General features: G+C 31.2%; 1 protein-coding gene across 1 annotated transcript; it reads right to left on the reverse strand.

The window, feature by feature from the left end:
- Positions 1–3095: 3095 nt before the first annotated feature.
- Positions 3096–8284, reverse strand: LOC130940379 (uncharacterized). The gene is made up of 6 exons (XM_057868494.1): positions 7681–8284; positions 6201–6377; positions 5575–5700; positions 5187–5384; positions 4657–4821; positions 3096–3651 (listed from the first exon to the last, which is right to left on the reverse strand). Exons 1-6 carry the CDS (start codon positions 8029–8031, stop codon positions 3301–3303), a joined length of 1368 nt encoding a protein of 455 aa, XP_057724477.1. The 5' UTR covers positions 8032–8284; the 3' UTR covers positions 3096–3300.
- Positions 8285–20543: the final 12259 nt, after the last annotated feature.

Raw genomic sequence — 20543 nt, forward strand, 5'->3', positions numbered from 1 at the left:
CGAAAGTTTGAAACACACTTAACCCCTGTACACTGAACCCTGAACCCTGAACCCATAAACCCTAAACCCTAAAACCATAAACCCCGAAATCCTATCGTCATTCTTTTGTTGTTGTTGCTGCTGTATTTTTTTGTCTTTTTCTCCTTCTCTCTCTAGTGAAGAAGCAGTAGAAGGTGAGAAAGAAGAGTTTTGAATAGTGTAGAATGAACCGAACACAGTACTCATGGTGAACCGAAATCTTAGTTATGGTGAACCGAAATCTTAATTACGATGAAACAATTATATAGTGCTTAGGGAAGAAAACAGAACATATTGGTCTAATTTTTGTTAGACTCATTTCTGCGGACCGAACCGAAAATATGAAAGTGATGAACCACCTCTTTAGTACTTACCGAACCGAAAAGTTACTCACATTTACTCAGAGTTACTCACAATTACTGACACTCACAATTACTCACAGTTACATATTATCAATTCAATTTAATTTGATTCATATGTAGATCACTTCAGTCCATTCAATTCACTTCAAATAAAATTAGAAATTTCATTCCATTAAATTTGATTCAGAATTCAATAATCCAAACCTCATCAAATTGATGCGTTTGAGAAGAATCATCAAAATCGCACTCATTCAACTGATTTGAAGTTGATTCATTCATTGTTTCAATTCAAAAGTGCATATCGAAGAAGAAAATGAAGAAGATGATGAACGACGAAGATAATTGCGTTGAATCAATCCATATCCATAATGCAGAGAAGAAAAACGCGAAAGATGAGAACAAAGAATTTAATTAGGTTGAAGAATAAGAAGGAGAAGAAGAACGCGAAAGAGGTTTACATTGTATGAAAAAATTTACGTTGAGAAACGTTGATAACACAAAATAAGGATTCGTTATCTAGGTTATAAGAGGCGCGTGTAAAACAAGCGAGAGTGTGGGACGTGGAGTGAAAGTTACATGGATACCATCCATGTAATTTTTACATAGATGTAGAGCTTTTCCCATTTCAAAATACATTTTTTAAAGAGTATATTTAAAATACCTTAAATTACTTTGTATTTAAAATTATTAAAATAAAAAAATATTTTTATTTCTTTAGATTTGTATTTAAATTTTAAAATCAAATTAATTATTAACCAATCCATTTTGATGAGATTTCAAAGTGACAAAGTCATCAAAGCCCACTAGAATTTTAGGTGATTAATCATTACTCATTTTCAAGACTCAAAAACACAAGATTTTTAATTTTCAAATTAAACCCATTTCCAGAATTCCAGTTTGCATTGATTTCAAACACGCACTCAAAGAAAAGTGAGTAATACAGTATTGGGAAAGTTATTGCAAATTAGGGTTCAGGGATCACTAGACAAGAGGTGGTACTAGAAACTAGAAAGCATGTGCCTTCATAAAGATGGAATTAGCTGGTCCTAATTGCAACTGTAATTTAATGGCAGGCAGATTAGTCAATGCCACAACTACCAGCTTAGCTGGGTTCTTCAAGGTGGGATATTGGGCATGAAATACAAAAATATTAAAAATTAATTATTAAATTAATTATTATATGTTTGTGTATATTTTAGATATTTAATAGATTTTTAGAAAAATAATTAACTATTAAAATAATTAATTTTTTAAAAACATAAAAAATTAGTTATTATTACGAAATTTTATTGTATTTATGCATAAATAGCTAATTAATGAGTGATTTTTTATATCTCTTGAATATGTTTAATAAAATACTATATAAGTGTACTCACATCTAACAAGAGAATAATTCTTAAAAATTTAGCTATAGAGTAAATTAAAAGTATTCTAGATTAACATTTTTTTTATTAAATATGAATACAACACATAATAAATGAGAAACACCTAACAATATTTTGGAAATTTATCTGATGAAGAGTAAAATTAAATAAAGAATTATTATTTTTACTAAATTTATAAAAAGATATGTACATTGCACATGGTCTTTTAATTTTTTGATAACATTTTTTCTTATAAAAAACGATCTTTAATTATTAGAAAACATTTTTTACCGTAATATTATCCTAGTATTTTCTTTTAAGTGGTCATAGAAGGAAGAAAGTAGGTCACAAAAGTGAAACTGCTACAGTATGTCGCTTAATAATAAGCCTAAACTATGCAATGCATGGCAATTGTGGTCCTAACTGTTTTATTTATGCTGAGTTGTCATTGTTTTAAGGCTCCTCTTTATTTTCACATACTAATTTTTTTATAATGTCAAGATTCTCTATAACTGTGTCAGCTTGCATCAACAAACGACACCATTGAGAAATTGAGGTTTCCTTCTTTTTTGCATATTCTCCAAAAAAAATATATCTCATTTGGTGAAAGTTCAAACTTCAAACACCTATAATAATTTGCATCTTCCGTGGGTTGTCTTAACTGAAATAGATGGTACCTTAAGAACTCCTTCAACATCATCCACGTACGAAGCAACACAAAGTAAAAAATCACTAGCTTAGTTACAGAAAAGAAAATAGCTGTTTAATTACAGAATAATGTTACACATCTAAGTTTTTTTTATAAACTAAGTCTAACCAAATTAAACAATAAAACTTAAATGCATAACATTATTATTGATATTAGACCAATTTGGTTGGATTTGATTAATAAAAAGACTTGGATACATAATATTATTTTTAATTATATTCACCAACCCGTGAACACAAAATATCAATACAAAATAGTAAGATATATTGGTAATAATAAACATATAGTATTTTATTAATATATATATTGCCACTCAATTCACTGTGTTTTGGTTATGCATATTCCAGCTCATTGGTCCCTTACCAACTGCATTTTAATCCTTGAATGAATGAATGGGGCATGGAAATGATCCTATGCGGATCCCACAGGGGCCACAACACATTCAAGTACAGAGATATATATTCATGTATACCAAGGTCAGTGTATGAAGTAAAAATAAATGCAAATAATAAATGACATTATGTATACACCAAGATGCACAAACATGAAATTGATACATTATACTCGTAAAAAACACTGCTCAGAATTGGATATACAGAAACACTTTCAGGGCAAACTGATAAAACACTGCTATACAAGCACTTGCTAATTTAGAACAAATAAAATAACCTTTTTTTTTTCTTTCTTTTTAAGTTGCACATTATAAGGTATAAAGTTACATCATCGGAACGTCCCCCCAAAGATACATATATTGTAATAGTGGTGCATATAAATGATAACAAATCAAAGAAGCATTTTCCAAAAAAGAAAAAAGGTGCATAACCACAATAATAGAAGAATTTCATTGTCAATTTGGATCCTTTCCTGTGATTGAGGAAATACTTTTAATCACCTCAGAACTTTTGGAGCCCTTTATAGTAGCTTCTGAAATCTTCGCATCCTTTACAGAGATTGACGAGATGCCTCTTGCCAATTCTGAACTCATGCTGATGTTGGTGTCTGAAGGCACTGGGGGTAAGTTCAGAGGGTTAACTTCAGTAACTTCCTCATTGCTCTCATCAAAGTAGACAACATCCTGCATAGTGAGTTGGTGATATTCAACAACCTCCCTTAGAAAACGATTCTCTCGGGCATAAACGGAGTTATCATGGGCCAAGCGAGCTTTTTCAGCCAGAAGAGTTTCAAGTTGAAGTCGTATCTGAAACACAAATGTGATCATGAACATGGAGAAAACTTTCCCAAATGAGAGTATACAATCCATAACATGCAATGGAATTCACCAGTTAAAACACCAGCTAGTATTTAATATTTACATATGCTGTCTACAGACACAGTTTACTGTAAACTGCAATGGCATTGTTTGATCCACATAGACAACCCCACTTATTGAAGAAAATTGTAATTTTATACTTCTATTGGTCTAAGAACCTGATCAGGGAAGACCTCATTTGAATAAATCAATTTGGTACATTACTTGGTTCCCTGTTCATCATGTGTTTAGAGAGGATGTAGAACAAGTGGGGAAAGTCCTTTATATAAAAATAGAAGATATATAAAGACATAGGAGATTAATTGGATTCTGACATACTTAGTTGATACATCAGGACTATTAAAGTATCTATCCAGAGAGTCAGCTCAAGCTTCAAAAGAATAACCAATTTCACTAAGATATTCAGTTCCACTCAGTAACATCATTGCCCCACCTAACTCTATCTGACCTTTTGCTGCAATCATTTTGATTCTTCCCAATTTGTGCACATTAAGTATCACAATATACAGCTGTCAAGACACAGGTCCAGCAGAAATCTGACCTAAACTTAACCGAAATTTAAATCAAGAGAGAAGTACACATTTCCATTTTAATCTTTTTTATAAGCTCATAAAAATTTGTAGTTAGTCTAACAAAAGAAGCCAATATCACCCAGAAATAATTCTAGAAGTGAAAACAGAAAAATATGCAAATTGCTAAAGAAGCACTCTAAGTTAGTCATAAAGTATAAAAAACACCACCCAGTGTATGGCTCTCCCCATTATGAGGTTTGAAGAAGATTACATATAAGAAGTGTTATCCTCATGGCTCAAGCAGGGGATTACAGAGTTTGGTACTAGGTAGAAAACATCATATCCATATAAGCATATAATGGTAACTATAGCCGCACGCATAAATCGAGTGGGAATTTGTGAAATGAAAATAAATGCATACCAAATCATCATCGTCATGGTTGTCTCCTCTTTCACGGTTCTCACGGAGGATTTTATTTTCTTCCTCAAGCTGGGCACATCGATCCTTTGCAAAAGCTAGATCAGCTTTCACGGTCTTCAACTCCCGAAGAAGCAGTTTTGCTTTGGCAGCCATTGCCATTGCAACCTGTGAAAAAAATCAAAAGGCAAAAAATGCATCCAGTTCAGAAGATTAAAATAATTGTAGAAGCTCATCATGCCTTGTGAAGATACCAAACTGGTACTATGCTGAGAACCTGGGAACGATTTGACACATACATCCACATTTCTTGTTGAAAAACTATTATACATTTCTCATACACATGATATTTACATTACAATAACTATAAGTATGCATTATGGTTTAGAGAATAACATAGGAAAGAATGAAAGGGGCATCAAATTTAAAGAGTAAACAACTAGGAGATGGAATCTTAACTTTAGATTCCACAACTCCTAACCCCACAAATACTTTTACCACATCAAAAAGTGATACAGTTGTTGCCACCTTACGTCGCGAGAAGCCTTCAATTGAAGTTCTTGGTTTGTTTCCATTGGTGACATCTGGGTCCGCAGCTGGGGTTGCTGAAGCTTAGAAGAATGGTTTGTTTCCTGATCCTGTCCTACAGAATTGCCGGGCTTTTTCCTGATATGCTTTCGAGTTTCCTGAATGATATCTGAAGTCCGATTCTCAACTTTTGTAAAACCCTCCTGCAAATATAAATTAGGACTAATAAGTTCACAAAGAATATCCTTAAAAGAAATGAGGGCCTCTTTTTATTTATATTCAGAATCATGAACACACTCATTAGGAGGATATAATCTCATGTTTATACTTTATACTCACGTTACAAAGAAAAGATAATCCATTAGAAAAAAAATGTCCATATTGAAACCTCACCTCCAGAGATTTACCAATGGTGCCACCAATCTGAGTAAGAGAAGATGTGATAGCATCCAATCCCTTGAAAAATGTTGGCCCATCCCTTTTGAGATTACTTTCCTCCAAGTGATTTGAATTTTGGAACTACAATGACGACGAAAATAGTATCAATCTTACATTTTAAATAGTAAATACTTTACTAATTAGTAGTCCAATGCAAAGATTATAAAATAATTCAATTTCAAAAATGGCGTAGATCCCTCTTCAGTGATGTACCAATAGTTATTGGATTTACCATTTTTAGACATACGTACTGCTTAGACAGCTTTGAAGCTTTTTTCTCCATGCACTCTGAAACCAAACCTCTAGTGGTCTAAATTCTAATATATCATCACAAGCAAGATGTGGATCGTTTCCAAATGCAATGCACCTATGTTTCATGAACAACTACAACTACAGGTTCATAACTAGAACTACAAAAACATTTTTTCCCAGTTTAATATACAAAGTGATGACATAGTTTAATCCATATAGCTAATTCCCACCTAGTGCAGAAAAGGCCTAGTCAAAGCTGCAGTAGTATAAAATATAAACCAGGATCCAAATGAGGAGTTATCTTGCCCCTAGTGTAATTCAAAGCACACCTTTCCCCGAGACGCTATGCCAGGAACTTGTGACCTTGTCGCCCCTGGTGCTTCAGATTGTGGAGTTATGTTATCATCATCAATAATTGATTTGGCTTTCCTGGCCAGAGCACCCCAAAATCCATTCTTGGACTCATTCAGGTTCTTCATGGAAGTATATTCATAGGCTCTTGCCTCCTATATTTACAAATAAATACCATTTTGAATAATCAGAATGGTGTGCTCAAAAGAATGCGAGTTTAAGAGAAGCAAAGAGAATGTAAGCATATGCTAAACAAGCATCTTCAATCTTCAATGCATTGATATAACACATTCAAAACAACAGAAATGCATAATATTTTCAGTAGATCTACCGTTATTTTCATCTGCTTTTTGAGCATGACAAGCTTGGAACTATAATTATGTGGACATCATCAAAGCAACTAAACAACAGGCAGAAGCTTTAACATGTAGACTAATATCTAAATGGAAGAAGTCATCAAATGTATTACAGACATCAACAATCATAGTAGAAAAATACAGACATAAACAAAAATATTACACTCTAAAAGACCAGACATTGCTGGTAATAAAGTCTTTTATGGAGTCAAAATAACAGAGTTCATATCCACAGTCCACTGCACTTTAACTTATCTCCTCCAGGTCCAGGCTGATCTCCATTTTCACATTGCCACTAGTTCAATTCCAGATACTCCCAATGCCTTAATGCTCCCACAAAAATTTACTAAGAAAAGAATAAAAATAAAGAACAAATAAATCTATAAAGTTCCATATGAATCATACAATGGCTCAAGTCACAAGGACAACACGGATCCATCCTACAACCAATACCTCTTCCATTACGTGGCCCCTTGTTGCTCTAATGCACTTGCACAGACCTACAGTGTTCCATTAACAATTATGGCCGGCATACAAAGATTTGCTAATCTATTTTTTCAGAGTTTCAGGCAAGCTTTCTTATTTCAAATCCAGAGGTTTCAGTCACTGAATCTTCATTTACTAGCAGGATATTCTTCTTTCTTCACTTACAATCCTAAATCAGTTCTATCCTTAGTCAACTAGAGTTCAACTAACCTGGTCAAGCTAAGTAGGACTTCTATAGATAAAACTCCTCCAGCTAGTAAATACAAGACTTGAATAGACCTTATCAAAGTGAAAAAGCACTCACCTTTTTTGAAATTGAAGCCTACTATTTGACTATTTCTCTCTCAATTTTCTCTATTTTTTATTGGCCATTTTCTTCTCTTTCTAAGTTCCATCTCTCCCAATAAAAACATCGAATCCTATCTCATAGCTAAATTACACTACAAAATAAAATTTAGGAATACAAGCAGAATAAAAGGCATTCATTATTATTAATTAAACTCTGCAGACTACATCCACTGAACATTGATGTAAATCATAAGAATGATAATAATTTGCAATCGAAAAAAAAGAAAAGTAAAAAGCAGAAAAAAAATGATAATAATCAAAGAGAAACCTTATATTGGGAGGGAGCAGTGGTGGTACTATATTGATGTTGAGAATTGGAAGAAGCGTTGACGCTATTGTTGTTGATGTTGTTGCTTTTAGGTGAGAAATTGGAGTGACCGTACACAGAAGAAAGCGAGGAATCGCGTCGCGCCGAAGAAGCCCTAATCGCTTTCGCGGCGAGAGAAGAGGGAGAGGAGGTAAAGGCAGCGGCATCGATGTCGTTTTGGTCAGAAGTAGAAGATGCAGAAGAGTATGAAGGTGAGCGTGGCTGCGGTGGGTTACGAAACGAGTCGTCGTCGAACTCGAAGGTTGAAGAAGGCTTCGAAAACCCTTGCTGTGCTCTCCTCCTATACGCCATCGATATGGATTGGATTGTCGTTTAATGAGTTGGATCGTCGTTTAGGGGTAGAAGTAAGCGGTAACAGTAGAAGAAGGAAGCTGTTGTTGAAGCTCTCGTTCAAGTAGCGGGTTCTAGAAGGTTCCGATTGGTCAACTCGGTGGAGGTTGAGGTTGAGGTGCAGCACCAAATCCAGATCCCATGGTGTCGATGAAGAAAATGTAAGTTGCAAAAACAGCAGCAGCACCAGCTTCGCTGGTTCGGACTTGAGAGTTGAGATCCTTTTTTCTTACTAATTTCTTCTTATTAATTTATTTATTTAATTTTTTGACAGCAGAAAAGAAAATTAAGAATTAATTTTTTTTATCTTTTTTATTTTTGTGTAATAATGAATTTATAATTCTTTTAAAATTTAATGAAATTAGTACTAGTCAACCATGAATAATGAGAATGCATTGAGTTTTGTGCATTTAGTAGTCAGACAAAGCTTTTATGATAGATTTTTAAAATTCTGTATGATGAGGAGGAATGTAAAATTATTTGGTTGAGATTACAATAATTAATTGATCAAAATACTGATTATGTTTAGAGTTGTAGATATTTAGGTAAATTACATACAATTTTATTTATACATAATTATTTATAGTTGGGTAATATTGTCATGAAAATTTATTAATATTATATTTTTTATTAAAAATAAAAAGATTCGAACTCACAATTTCTAAGTGAATATAGAAAAATTATATTCTTTTGTGACTGAAAAATGATGTTGTTTGAACTATAATTTATAGACATTAATATTATTTATGTTGTCAATTTTTTTAATGATAACACCAATAATAATAATAATAATAATAATAATAATAATAATAATATGCATGCATTTTATAAAAAAAAAAAAGAATTTCATTTGAAATTGTTAAAGCAAAACGTAATACAAAAAAATAGAGGAAATCAAGTTATATGTGACTTTTTTTTTTTTTGCAGTTAAGTTTTTTTTTCGTTGTCTCTAAAGATAATTGACAACTTCAACAATCGAAATTGATTTGTTATTCGGATTTACTAATAAGTTGTCTACTGAACCAATTTAAGTTGGGCACTAGTATATGTTATTCTTGTCTTAACTCAAAATCAAACAGATTCGCGTGTGTCTGTCATTTTTGAAATTTTGATCAACAAGACTATGGGTTTATTTTCCAACCCCAACTAAAGACAATATTTTGTTTTCTTTACGTCACACCCCCATGTCTAACATAAACCGATCTTAGGTTGTGACCCTAAAGGCCTAAACCCTTCAAAGTCAACTATTGTTCTTTTTTGTTGGTTGGACACTTAGACCTGTAGTTTTTGCCTGAGTTTTTGGTTAGACATTCAAAGTCTATAATATCATATCCACACTTTCTTTTCTCTTTTGGACTGGATCACATCCACCCATCAACTTGGGCAAATTTATCAACTTTTATTTAGGCTACCATTTTTCGACATGACTTTTATTTGGGCTTTGAATATCATCTTTTGTTATGATTTGGGCTTTCTTGGGTAAAATGCCCAATATAAATGTCCACCACATGATGACCAAAAAAAACGTCCACCACATATTTGGAGCAGGATGAGAGTTACCGTCCGAAACTGTTAAAGGCTTTTGGACCTTAAATGATAAGAGTTTAAGATTTAAACAACACTTATGTAACGTCCAAAAAAAAAACACTTATGTATCATAACCAAAAAAAGTAAATTGGGTTAGTCGAGTGGTCAGCTGACCCGTCCGTTTAAGCAAGTATCGCAAGATTCGAATCATGCTTTGTGCATATAGCAACCCATTGGTCAGCCAGCGGCAGACCCTCACAACGGATTAGTCCTTATCCTGTTGAGCTAAAAAATACCGTAGACAACAAAAAACACACACGTGTTAAGGAAAAAAAAATGTAATTCTATTTATATTATGATTTTGTTAAACAGAATTATTTTTAGTTTCTAAATTAACAAGTTAGCTTTTGGTTCTAAAAAAAAAAAAAAACTTTAGTCAAGCTAGGCTTTAAGCTGAAATTTGTTATGACACATCCATCCATATAATATTTTTTTTTTTTTTGGTGACTTCCATCCATATAATATGTTGATTAACAAAGTGTTTTTAGTTTTCTTGTAATAATTTTCCTTTCTTAATTATCCTAAATATTTTGATGGAGCAATCTCATATTTTTTCATTGTTGGGCACAAAATCATTATGAAAATTCCATATGATCATCACTTGTAATTTGCAATATAGTGGTAAGACGATTCAATAATGAGGTATGTTACAAATCAAAACACCTTCGGATGTACATATTCTTAGTGTTTTAACTTCATTTAAATTTATTATTTCATGAGAGAGGGGTTAGAAAAAAAAACTATATTTTAGCGTCTACTATAGATGCCAAAAATATATCTAATTGTTGAACAATTTCATATCTCTTCAATATTAATTCAAGCAAAAATATTCTTGAAAGCCCTCAAAACATAGAATTAATTTGACAAAATAATTAAAAGAATAATTTTTTAATAAGTACTCATAAATAATTTGTATAATTGATCTAAATTTTTATAAAATCTTTGAATAATTACTTTAAAAGTGTACACAAAAAATAAGTAAAATTCGATTTCTAAATCCATTTTTTTGTATTTTAATTTAATTGTCATCCATTTGTATAGAAATAAAATTTTCAAAAATTCACTTAGTCAAAATTATTAAATTTTAAGGATAAAAATATTTCATACTTTAAATTTACTTGCTAAAAAAAAAGAGATCAAAATCCAATTCCAATAGACATTATATATTGTCAAATTTATATTACCTTGTGATTTTTTTATGTGTTAAAATAATATATTTATGTGTATAATATATATCTCTATTTAAAAAAAAATACTTTTTTGTGATTTATTATTTTAAATTGATTAAATATTAAAATAAAGATAGTTTGACCGGTTAACTCTTTTTTGCTTTTATTTTTTTTAATTTTTAATTAATTCATTAACAATCAATTTTTATTAGTCCTAAATTGAATTGGTTTAATAATTAATTTTTTATTAATTCAATTAAACCGATTGATTTAATTCGATTTTCAAACTTTTTAACAAGAAAATGAATCATAAGAAGTTTGGTCTTTTTTTTTTAATTAAGAGTGAAACTCGAACCCGTAATTTTTAGGTGAGTATAAAAAAATTATAACATTTGAGTTTAGAGTGTTCAAATCCAAACCGTTTCAAATTAAACCGCTTATCCAATCTAATCCAAACCGAAAATATATTAAAACCGCACTAAATCGGATTTGATTAGATTTTATTTTTTGCAAACCGTTAGATCGGATCGGATTTCGGATTTACTTTTCATAACCAATCTAATCCAATCCAAATCGCACAATGTGCTATAATATTATTATTTTATTATTATATTTACAATTATACTTATAATATGTTCAATATTTATATATTTTTATATTATTCATGTATTATTATTATTTAATAAATATTTTATATTCAAAAAATTATTTATTTATTTGTTTTAACTAACGTATAATTTTATTGCTATTGTTATGTTATTGTTGGCTTTTTAAAATATTGTTAAAACTTGTTATATCATTATTTATTATTTAAATTTTGATGTTTAGACTTGTTATATGTATTTAATTTTTTTTAATTTATAAAACCAGAAATTCAATCAAATCCAAACCATTTGAAATTGGATCGGATCATATCCGTTTTTTTTAAGCATCCAATTCAAACTGCACCGCAAGTAAAATTAATATTCAAATCGAATGAATTTTTTACTCAAAATCGATCTAAACCATACTGCGAACACGGAACACTCCTAATTTGAGTTATAGTTGTTTGACAAAGAAGCTTGGCCTCTTGTTGAATAATAATAATAAATGCATTAAATAAAAAATAAACAAGCCTTAATTATGAGAGAAGGTCTCGCAGAAATTCAGCATTGAAAACTTAATAAAAGCCATGCAAGAAGCCGCCCCTTCCTTTGAAAGTGGAAACATTAAATAGTATTCTTCTGTTCTTTTCTTCCTTTTTCCCATTTCTTTTCACTCAAACTCTGATTTACCAATTTCTTTACCCTAAATTCATCAACCCTTTCTGCTCTTCTGTTTGCTTTTGATTCATCATCATACAGCTTTCTCTGCATACAACATAATAAATTATATTTTTTTTTCTTTTAAGAAAAAGTAGGAATTATAATGAGCAAGCATCAGCATGCATGGCCCTTGCTTGAAAGCTTAATTGACTATTGACCATTATATTTTAGATTGACTTGGTTTGATTTAGCTAAATTATTTTTAAAAGCTTAATTAACCTAACCCAACTTTGATTGGTTTGAATTTTATTCTACTTCAAATTCCAACGGGCCAACTCAGCATGTTTCTTATAAAATATATTTAAATTTTACTTTTTAAGACACAGAAAAAATAGAAAAATAATTAATAAAAATAAAGACAATTATATTTTAGTTTTTAAAAAAATTTAATCATATTACGTGTACATTAATAATTAATATGTATTTTATGTCTCATAAAAAAATTATTATTCTACTATATACAAATTTGATTATTATACAATGACATATATTCTATTAGTTGATTATTTAATTAAAAAAATTATATATATGTATAAATATATATAAATATATAATGATTGATTTAATATTTAATTTTTTTATGTATATAAATTTTTTTAGAGAAATTTTAAATTTAGACAAACTAAATATTGTGCTTACAAAATTAGCTAAAATGTCTCTTTTTTTTTTTTTTTCTCAAAGTCATGAATTAGCACCAACACATGAGATTGTGTCTACACTACTTTTTGTACGTGAAAATAATCCTCCACATGTGGCATGAGTGGATTTTATTGAAACTTGGTTGTTGGCCATTATATTGGTATTAGACTATTAGGTTTATAAATATAGATGGCGGTGGTTACCTCTTTGTGAGACAAGCCAACATGGGGTTAATGTTGGTTTTGTTGTGATAAATGCAGATGTCTATTTATAAATTGGACGACTAATATTTTTTATATTGAAGAAATTATTTTTTAAGGTATTTAAAATTAATAAAATTTGAAAAATGAAAGTTTGTCATATGTATAAATAAAAGAAGTTATACGCTTGAAATAATATACAGTAATAATATTCTTCTCTTTTTTATACATTGATAATTTTTTTTATGTTACTACATATATTATTAAATATATGAATTATCTCTATTATATTAAAATAATTATATTGGTGAATATTAATACTAAAATTATTTATTTACGTTTTTTATTTTATATCTATTTCTTATTTTTTATTTATTTATTTTACAACACGTTATTAGTATAAGACTCTGATCAAAATTTAGGAAGACTTTGGTAATAAATTTTCATTATGTCGAAACTCTCTTATCTTGAATTTAATGCTTTTGATATATCTGAAAACAACTACTTATCATGGATACTAGATGCTGAAATTTATCTTGATTCAATAGATTTTGAAGATACCATTAAAGCTGAAAATAATGCATCCCAGAAGGATAAAGTCAAAGCCATGATCTTCCTTCGTTGTTATCTTGATGAAGAATTGAAAAATGAATACCTCACACTGAAAGATCTTGCAGATCTATGAAAAAACTTTGAAAAAATGTATAATCCTCAAAAGACAGTGATACTTCTTTAAGCCCGATATAAGTGGATGCACTTAAGTCCACAGGATTTTAAATTCATAAATGAAAAGAATTCAGCAATGTTCCAAATTACCTCACAAATATAATTACGTAGGAAAAAGATAACTAATAATGACATGTTAGAGAAAACTTTCTCGACCTTCCATGCCTCGAATGTGCTCCTATAGCAGCAGTATCGAGAAAAAGAATTTAAAAAATATTCTGAGCTAATTTCTTATCTTCTTGTTGTTGAACGTAACAATGAATTACTTTTAAGAAATCACAAAGCGCGTCCTGCTGGCCCAGCTCCATTTTCTTAAGCAAATGTGGCAAATCATAACTCCAGAAGAGGTAAATGGCAAGGTTTTGGTAACAAGAAAATTATGTTCATAAGAAAAGATATCACCAGAAGTGGGATAAAAAAAGAAATAATGGGCAAAATAAATCAACAGATAATAAATGTTTCCATTGTGGTGGAAAAGGTAATTGGTCGCATACTTAACGTGCCCTGGGGCACCTAGTTGATCTTTATCAAGTATCCTTGAAAAAGCATGACAAAGGAAAGAAAACAAATTTTTTCTCAAATGATGTTGCTGAAAATTACACCACTCATTATAATGTATCTGATTTTTTTAAGGATCCTGAAAAAAATATTGGCCATTTGATCAATGATAGAAAAGTTTAATATGTGGGTTTGTTAAAGTACTCATGTAAATAAATAATGTAAATTTTTTTTGTTAAATTTTATTTCTAATGTATTTAAATTTCAAGTATGATGTATATAAATAATATTTAATAAAATATTAATGTTTATGTTTAAAAATTTTGAAATTATTTAATGTGTTATGTTTTATAATAATAATAAAATTTTAAAATATGACACTACTTTTATGTACCGTGTTTCTTAGAAAAATAATTCCAATCAGAAATACAATTTGATTGTTCATGTACTGTTACTCATTTTATTATTATTATTATTTGTCTTTGAAAAAAATGGCAAAAATATATAATGAAGATGCTGGCCTTGCGAATAGTGTAAGTTTGCACACCATTCTCAAAAGTAATATATATTTTACTTATCTTGTGCCAAAAAAAGAATATATTAATACTATTATTGACTCAGGTAATGCGATAGAAAGCTTCGAAAGAGTTATAATTTTATTTTTCGGAGGAACAAAATTTATAATAAATAATGCACTATTATCTACCAAGTCTCTAAGAAACTTGTTGAGTTTTAAAGATATTCGCCGAAATGAATATCATATTTAAACAATGAATGAGGAAAATCATGAGTACTTATGTATCACAACTCATGATTCAAATAAAAAGGTTATATTAGAAAAGTTATCCTCACTTTCATCCGAGTTATATTATACTAAAATTAGTGCAACTGAATCACATGCCATTGTAAACCAGAAGTTTACCAGCCCAAATGAATTTATAATTTGGCATGACCGATTGGGTCATCCAGAAAGAACCATGATACGGAGAATTATTGAAAACTCATATGGACATTCACTAAAGAACCAGATGATTCTTAAATTCGATGAATTTCGTTGTGCTGCATGTTCTAAAGGAAAGCTAATTTTAATGCCATCAACAGTAAAGATTGGATTTGAGTCTCCTGAATTCCTAAAAATGATTCAAGGTGATATATGTAGACTAATTCATCCATCATGTGAATCTTTTAGATATTTTATAGTTCTAATAGACGCATATTCGAGATGGTCACATGTGTGTATTGTCTTTTCGCAACCTGGAGTTTGCGGGTTACTTGCTCAGATTATTCGATTAAAAACACAGTTTTTAAAAAAAAATCAATCAAAGTAATTTGTCTTGGTAATGCCGGTGAATTTACTTCCCAAACCTTTTATGCTTATTGTATGGCTAACGGAATAAGAGTTGAACATCCAGTAGCTCATGTTCACACACAAAATAGGTTAGCAGAATCACTTATTAAACATCTCCAATTAATTGCTAGACCCTTACTTATGAGAATAAATCTCCCAATCTCGACTTAGGGACATGCTATTTTACATGACGCAGCACTTATTCGTTTGAGACCAACAAGTTACCATCAGTTCTCTCCTATGCAATTAGCTTTTGGCTAGCAGCCAAATATTTCCCATATAAGAATATTCAAGTGTGTGATATATGTTCCCATTGCACCACTTTTTCGCACTAAAATGGGACCCCAAAGAAATTCAGAAATATATGTTGGATAGGATTCCCCCTCTATAGTGAGGTATTTTGAGATACAAACTGTAGATGCATTTAAAATCCAATGTGCAGATTGTCATTTTGATGAATCAAAATTTTCAACATTTAGGAGAGAATAAACTTCTTCAAAAGGAACTTAATTGGAATGCATCATCCTTGATGCATTTAGATCCTCGATCATGGCAATGTGAACTAGAAGTTCAAAAGATTATACATTTACAAATAATAGTAAATAAATTGCCTGATGTATTTTCTGATACAAAGAGGATAACCAAATCTTATATACCAGTTGAAAGTGTCCCAATTCGAATTGATGTCCCTTTGGACAAGGGGCAACTAAAACAAATTCACGCTAGAAGCGTGGTAGACCTATCAGTTCCAAAGATAAAAATTCTCGAAAAAAAAAGAGGTAAATACTATTCCTGTTGAAAAAGATCAAGACATAGTAAAGACACCAGCAGTTATCCAAAATTCTGATATAATTTTGACACCAGAAGACGTTCACGTAACTAAAAACTGTAAAAATGACGAGATCTCGAAAAATTATGTATTCACAGGAGAAAAATGACCGAAATAAGACAATTGTCGATGAAATATTTGCATATAATGTGGCAATAAATATCATGCATGAAAGTAAGGATATTGGATCAAAAATAATCGAAGAATGTCGATAAAGGAATGATTGGCCAAAATGGGAAAAAGCTATGAAGGCTGAGATAGACTCACTTACAAAATGTGAAGTCTTTAGACCTGTAGTCCGTACACCAGAAAATATAAAAACTGTTGGATATAAATGGGTATTTGTGAGAAAACGAAATGAGAAAAATAAAGTGTACACTACAAAGCTCGACTTGTTGTAACACCCTCACTATCAGAATGTCACGCTTCTGGCTACGCCACTCTGATAGTAAGAAGTATTACGACTATTTCCTATACTTAATAATAAAATAGGAGCCTTTGACTCGAAACCGTATCACGAATTTCTTTGAAAACCGAAAAAAAACTATTTTATCTTGAAAACAAACAAACATATATTTATATACAAAACTTCTTACATAAGTAGCTAATAAATATAATATACATATAAAACATACAACTCCTATCCCTCTTACAATATTTTAATAATAAGGGCGAGGGATGAATAAATAAACAGAAACAGCACATCTAAGTACTTAACTAAAACTCCGCAAGCTTTTTCGTCCGTCCTGAAAAGATAAAACTGCAGGGAGGTGAAAACATCATCCTTGAAAGAGTTCTCAATAGAGGATTTTTAAAATTTTCTATAAAAAGATACGTATAAAAAGAAAAATTGATTTTAGAACAGTGATATTTGTTTGTCCTATGAATCTTTAAAACCTTAAAAAACCAACAGCTAAACATACAAAGCCTTTCCTTTAAAAAAAAATAAGTATTTAAAGATCCAGAAACCAAAACCTTTATTTTCTTATAAAAAAATCTTAATTAATTTTCTAGACTATATGAATGACCAATATGTTCCAAGCATAAGTTCATTAAATCTATGTTGAACCAGTTTGATTTTTCATACTTTCCTAAAACCTTAATAAGAAACCAATCACAGCTTCCAGCTCAAACAAATCAACGTCAAATTGTCATCCCATCATCAATACCCAATCTCAAAGGTACCACAACAGAAACAAACACAGGCAAAACAGACAAGAAAAGTACAGGTTTAGATAGCAGTTACAGCAAATAACTTAGATAGCAGTTAATAACAGTTAAACAATTAGGCAAACCCAGTCAAATTCAAACTCAAGCAAAGCATACAAATGCACATGATGAATGCATATCCTATGGCTGATGATATCATCTGTTGGTTATATAGTCAACCCGACATGTCCTGGTAGCTAACATTGGACGGAAACACCCATTGCAGAGCAAGTGGGTTTGAGCTACAACCCCTTGCAACTACCCACTTAACCTAGAGCGACTGAAAGAACCACTACTATAGCTACTACCCATGCGAGTGTTTAAAAGCTCAACTTGGAGCAAGTGGAATAATCCACTACTGCTGCTACTATCCAGGCGTCATAATCACTGACCTGGAGCAAGCGGAACGAACCACAATCCTTGCTACTGCCCAGATATCTCAATCAAATTCAATTTTATTTTCACATTCATTCTCATTATCATTCGATTATTCAAAAATAATACTAGAAAATCAATCTTCATTCTCACACTCATTCTCATCATACCTCTTATTACTTTCTTCAATAATTCAGATTCAAAACATAATTCATTATTTTCTAAATAAATCAAACTTCAACATGTAACCCTTTTCTTAATAACTGCAAAAATCAAATTATAAAATTCTTAAAAATCTAAATATTTTTAAATAACTATTTTAAACGAAGTCTCCAATTTTTATAAAAATTTGGGTAGCATCTCCTCTAAAATTCGGACTATGCCACCCTTACGGGTCCCATCAAAACTACATTTTCCAACCCGTTTCCAACTAGCTTGAAATATCAAATTTTTTTCACAATCAAACTGAATTCCAGTTTTGAATTTTTCTAATATCAAACATTTCTAAAATTAAACTAAATTCCAACATTAAACCTCTTCAAGTAATTCAAGAAAAATCAATTCAAGAATAACCAACTTAACAAATCAAAACATCAAACCAAAATAACCAGCTTCCTCAATAATTCAATAAATCAATCAAGTAATAATTACATCCATCCAAACAGTTCAATTCAATTCATAAGAGTCACGTAATTATAAAAATACATTTTTCATACTTTTATCGACTTATAACAACTCTTGAAAGTAAAATGAATTTAAGAAAACTCTCCTACCTCAACTCATCGAAACTCACAAAACCCAAACGCATTAAAACCCCTTTTCCTTGCGTCCTGCAACTGCCACAGCGTCGGACCATTTTCAAAGCAACAACAGCGACTTCAAACACGACATTGCAAGCACCGATGCTTAATCCTAAATAACACCACAAAATCCCAGCCACATATAACAGAAACTGATATATCAAGGGTTCCAAAAAGAAATTACCTACTGGACTTAGAAAGTAATAGAGAAATAAAACGGCAATGGCAGCTCAAGGGAACAACCACATGGCCCATGATAGCAGTGATAGGAGGGACAAACATAAAATATATACAGAAGAGAATCTATCTACATATATACATAGCATAAATACAAAATATAACATCTCAAAACAAACCCAACTTCGCTTCCACGGAAACTCCAGACGCTCAGCGAGGTGCCTCTCAACCTGCATCTCAAAAGCAACAGAAATATGTATGGAATGAGAACCGAGAATTCTCAGTATGGTAAATGTGCCCACATAGTTAATATAAAAGGTCTCGAAAAAGTCAAAGGCATTCTTAGAACTCCGACACTCAGATATAAACTTAAAGGAATAAACTAAACCATAAATTTGGTAAAACTTTCTAAGGTATCCAAGTCTCAATCTAACTCTAATTCTATAGTTCACTTTCTATCTCTTTAAACTCTAAGCCTAAAATTCACTATCGATTTACTCTAATCTAATTGTGATCCAATCCTTCACTTTCTATTTTCTCCATTCCTCCAAAACTCCAGTGCATAGACAAGCAATACAGACAAAGCAAACACAAGTAGGATACAGATACAGCAGGTAGAAAATATAGCAGGTAAGCATAATAATCACATAGGCAAGCCCAATTAATGCACAATCAAATAAAACACATATTTGCATATGATATATGCCTGCCCTATGGCTGATGAGTCTCATCTGTCGGTTATAAAGCCAAAATATCCGACATGTCTGGTAGTTAACCCTGGACCAAACACCAAACACGGAGCAAGTAGGACATCGCGCGCAACCCTTGCATCTTATCCGCGTACCCGGAGTAAGGGAACCACTTCACCCTTTCCTCTTACCCAGGTGGTGTTACAATTCTCAATCCAGAGCAAGCGGCGACAAAAATTAACCCTTGCATCTTACCTGGAGTCTTAAACTCTTATCCGGAACAAGTGGATACCACCACTGCATCTTACCCAACTTCTCAACTCTTATCCGAAGTAAGTGGGTAGCACCACTACATCTTACCCGGAGCCGAGTCTCAGTCTTTATCCGGAGCAAGTGGACAACGCAATTGCCTCTTACTCCGTCACGTATATCTCAATCAAATTCAAATTCATTTTCAAACCCATTCTCATTAACATTCAATTTCATTCAAAATCATACTTTTAAAATCATAATATCATCATTCTTCATTCTCATTCAATCATCATCATTCCTCCCATTTTGTTCATCAATAATTCAAACTCAAAACACAATTTATTATTTTCTAAATAAAACAAACTCAAAACGTAATTCTTTTCTTAATAACTCAAAATAAAATTATAAAATGCGTACGTGAGCAGGGTAAAGTACACCACCGCGTACGCGTGAACATGCATGCGTACGTGGGACCCTGTTTTCAGTAAAGTTGTATTTTTATGATCTTAACATGTTGTTAAACCTCTAAACCTCTATTTTTACTCCCTAAGACCTTATAATTGAGTTGTAAGGGCAATGAAAGGGGTTAAACTAGGAAGAAATGGTGATTTAGAAGTGAAGAGAGGTTTTGAAGTGGGGGATTTGAATTGAAAAGTGTGGATAAAGCAAGT

This window comes from Arachis stenosperma, chromosome 1 (genome assembly GCF_014773155.1).
Source record: "Arachis stenosperma cultivar V10309 chromosome 1, arast.V10309.gnm1.PFL2, whole genome shotgun sequence".
NCBI lineage: Eukaryota > Viridiplantae > Streptophyta > Magnoliopsida > Fabales > Fabaceae > Arachis > Arachis stenosperma.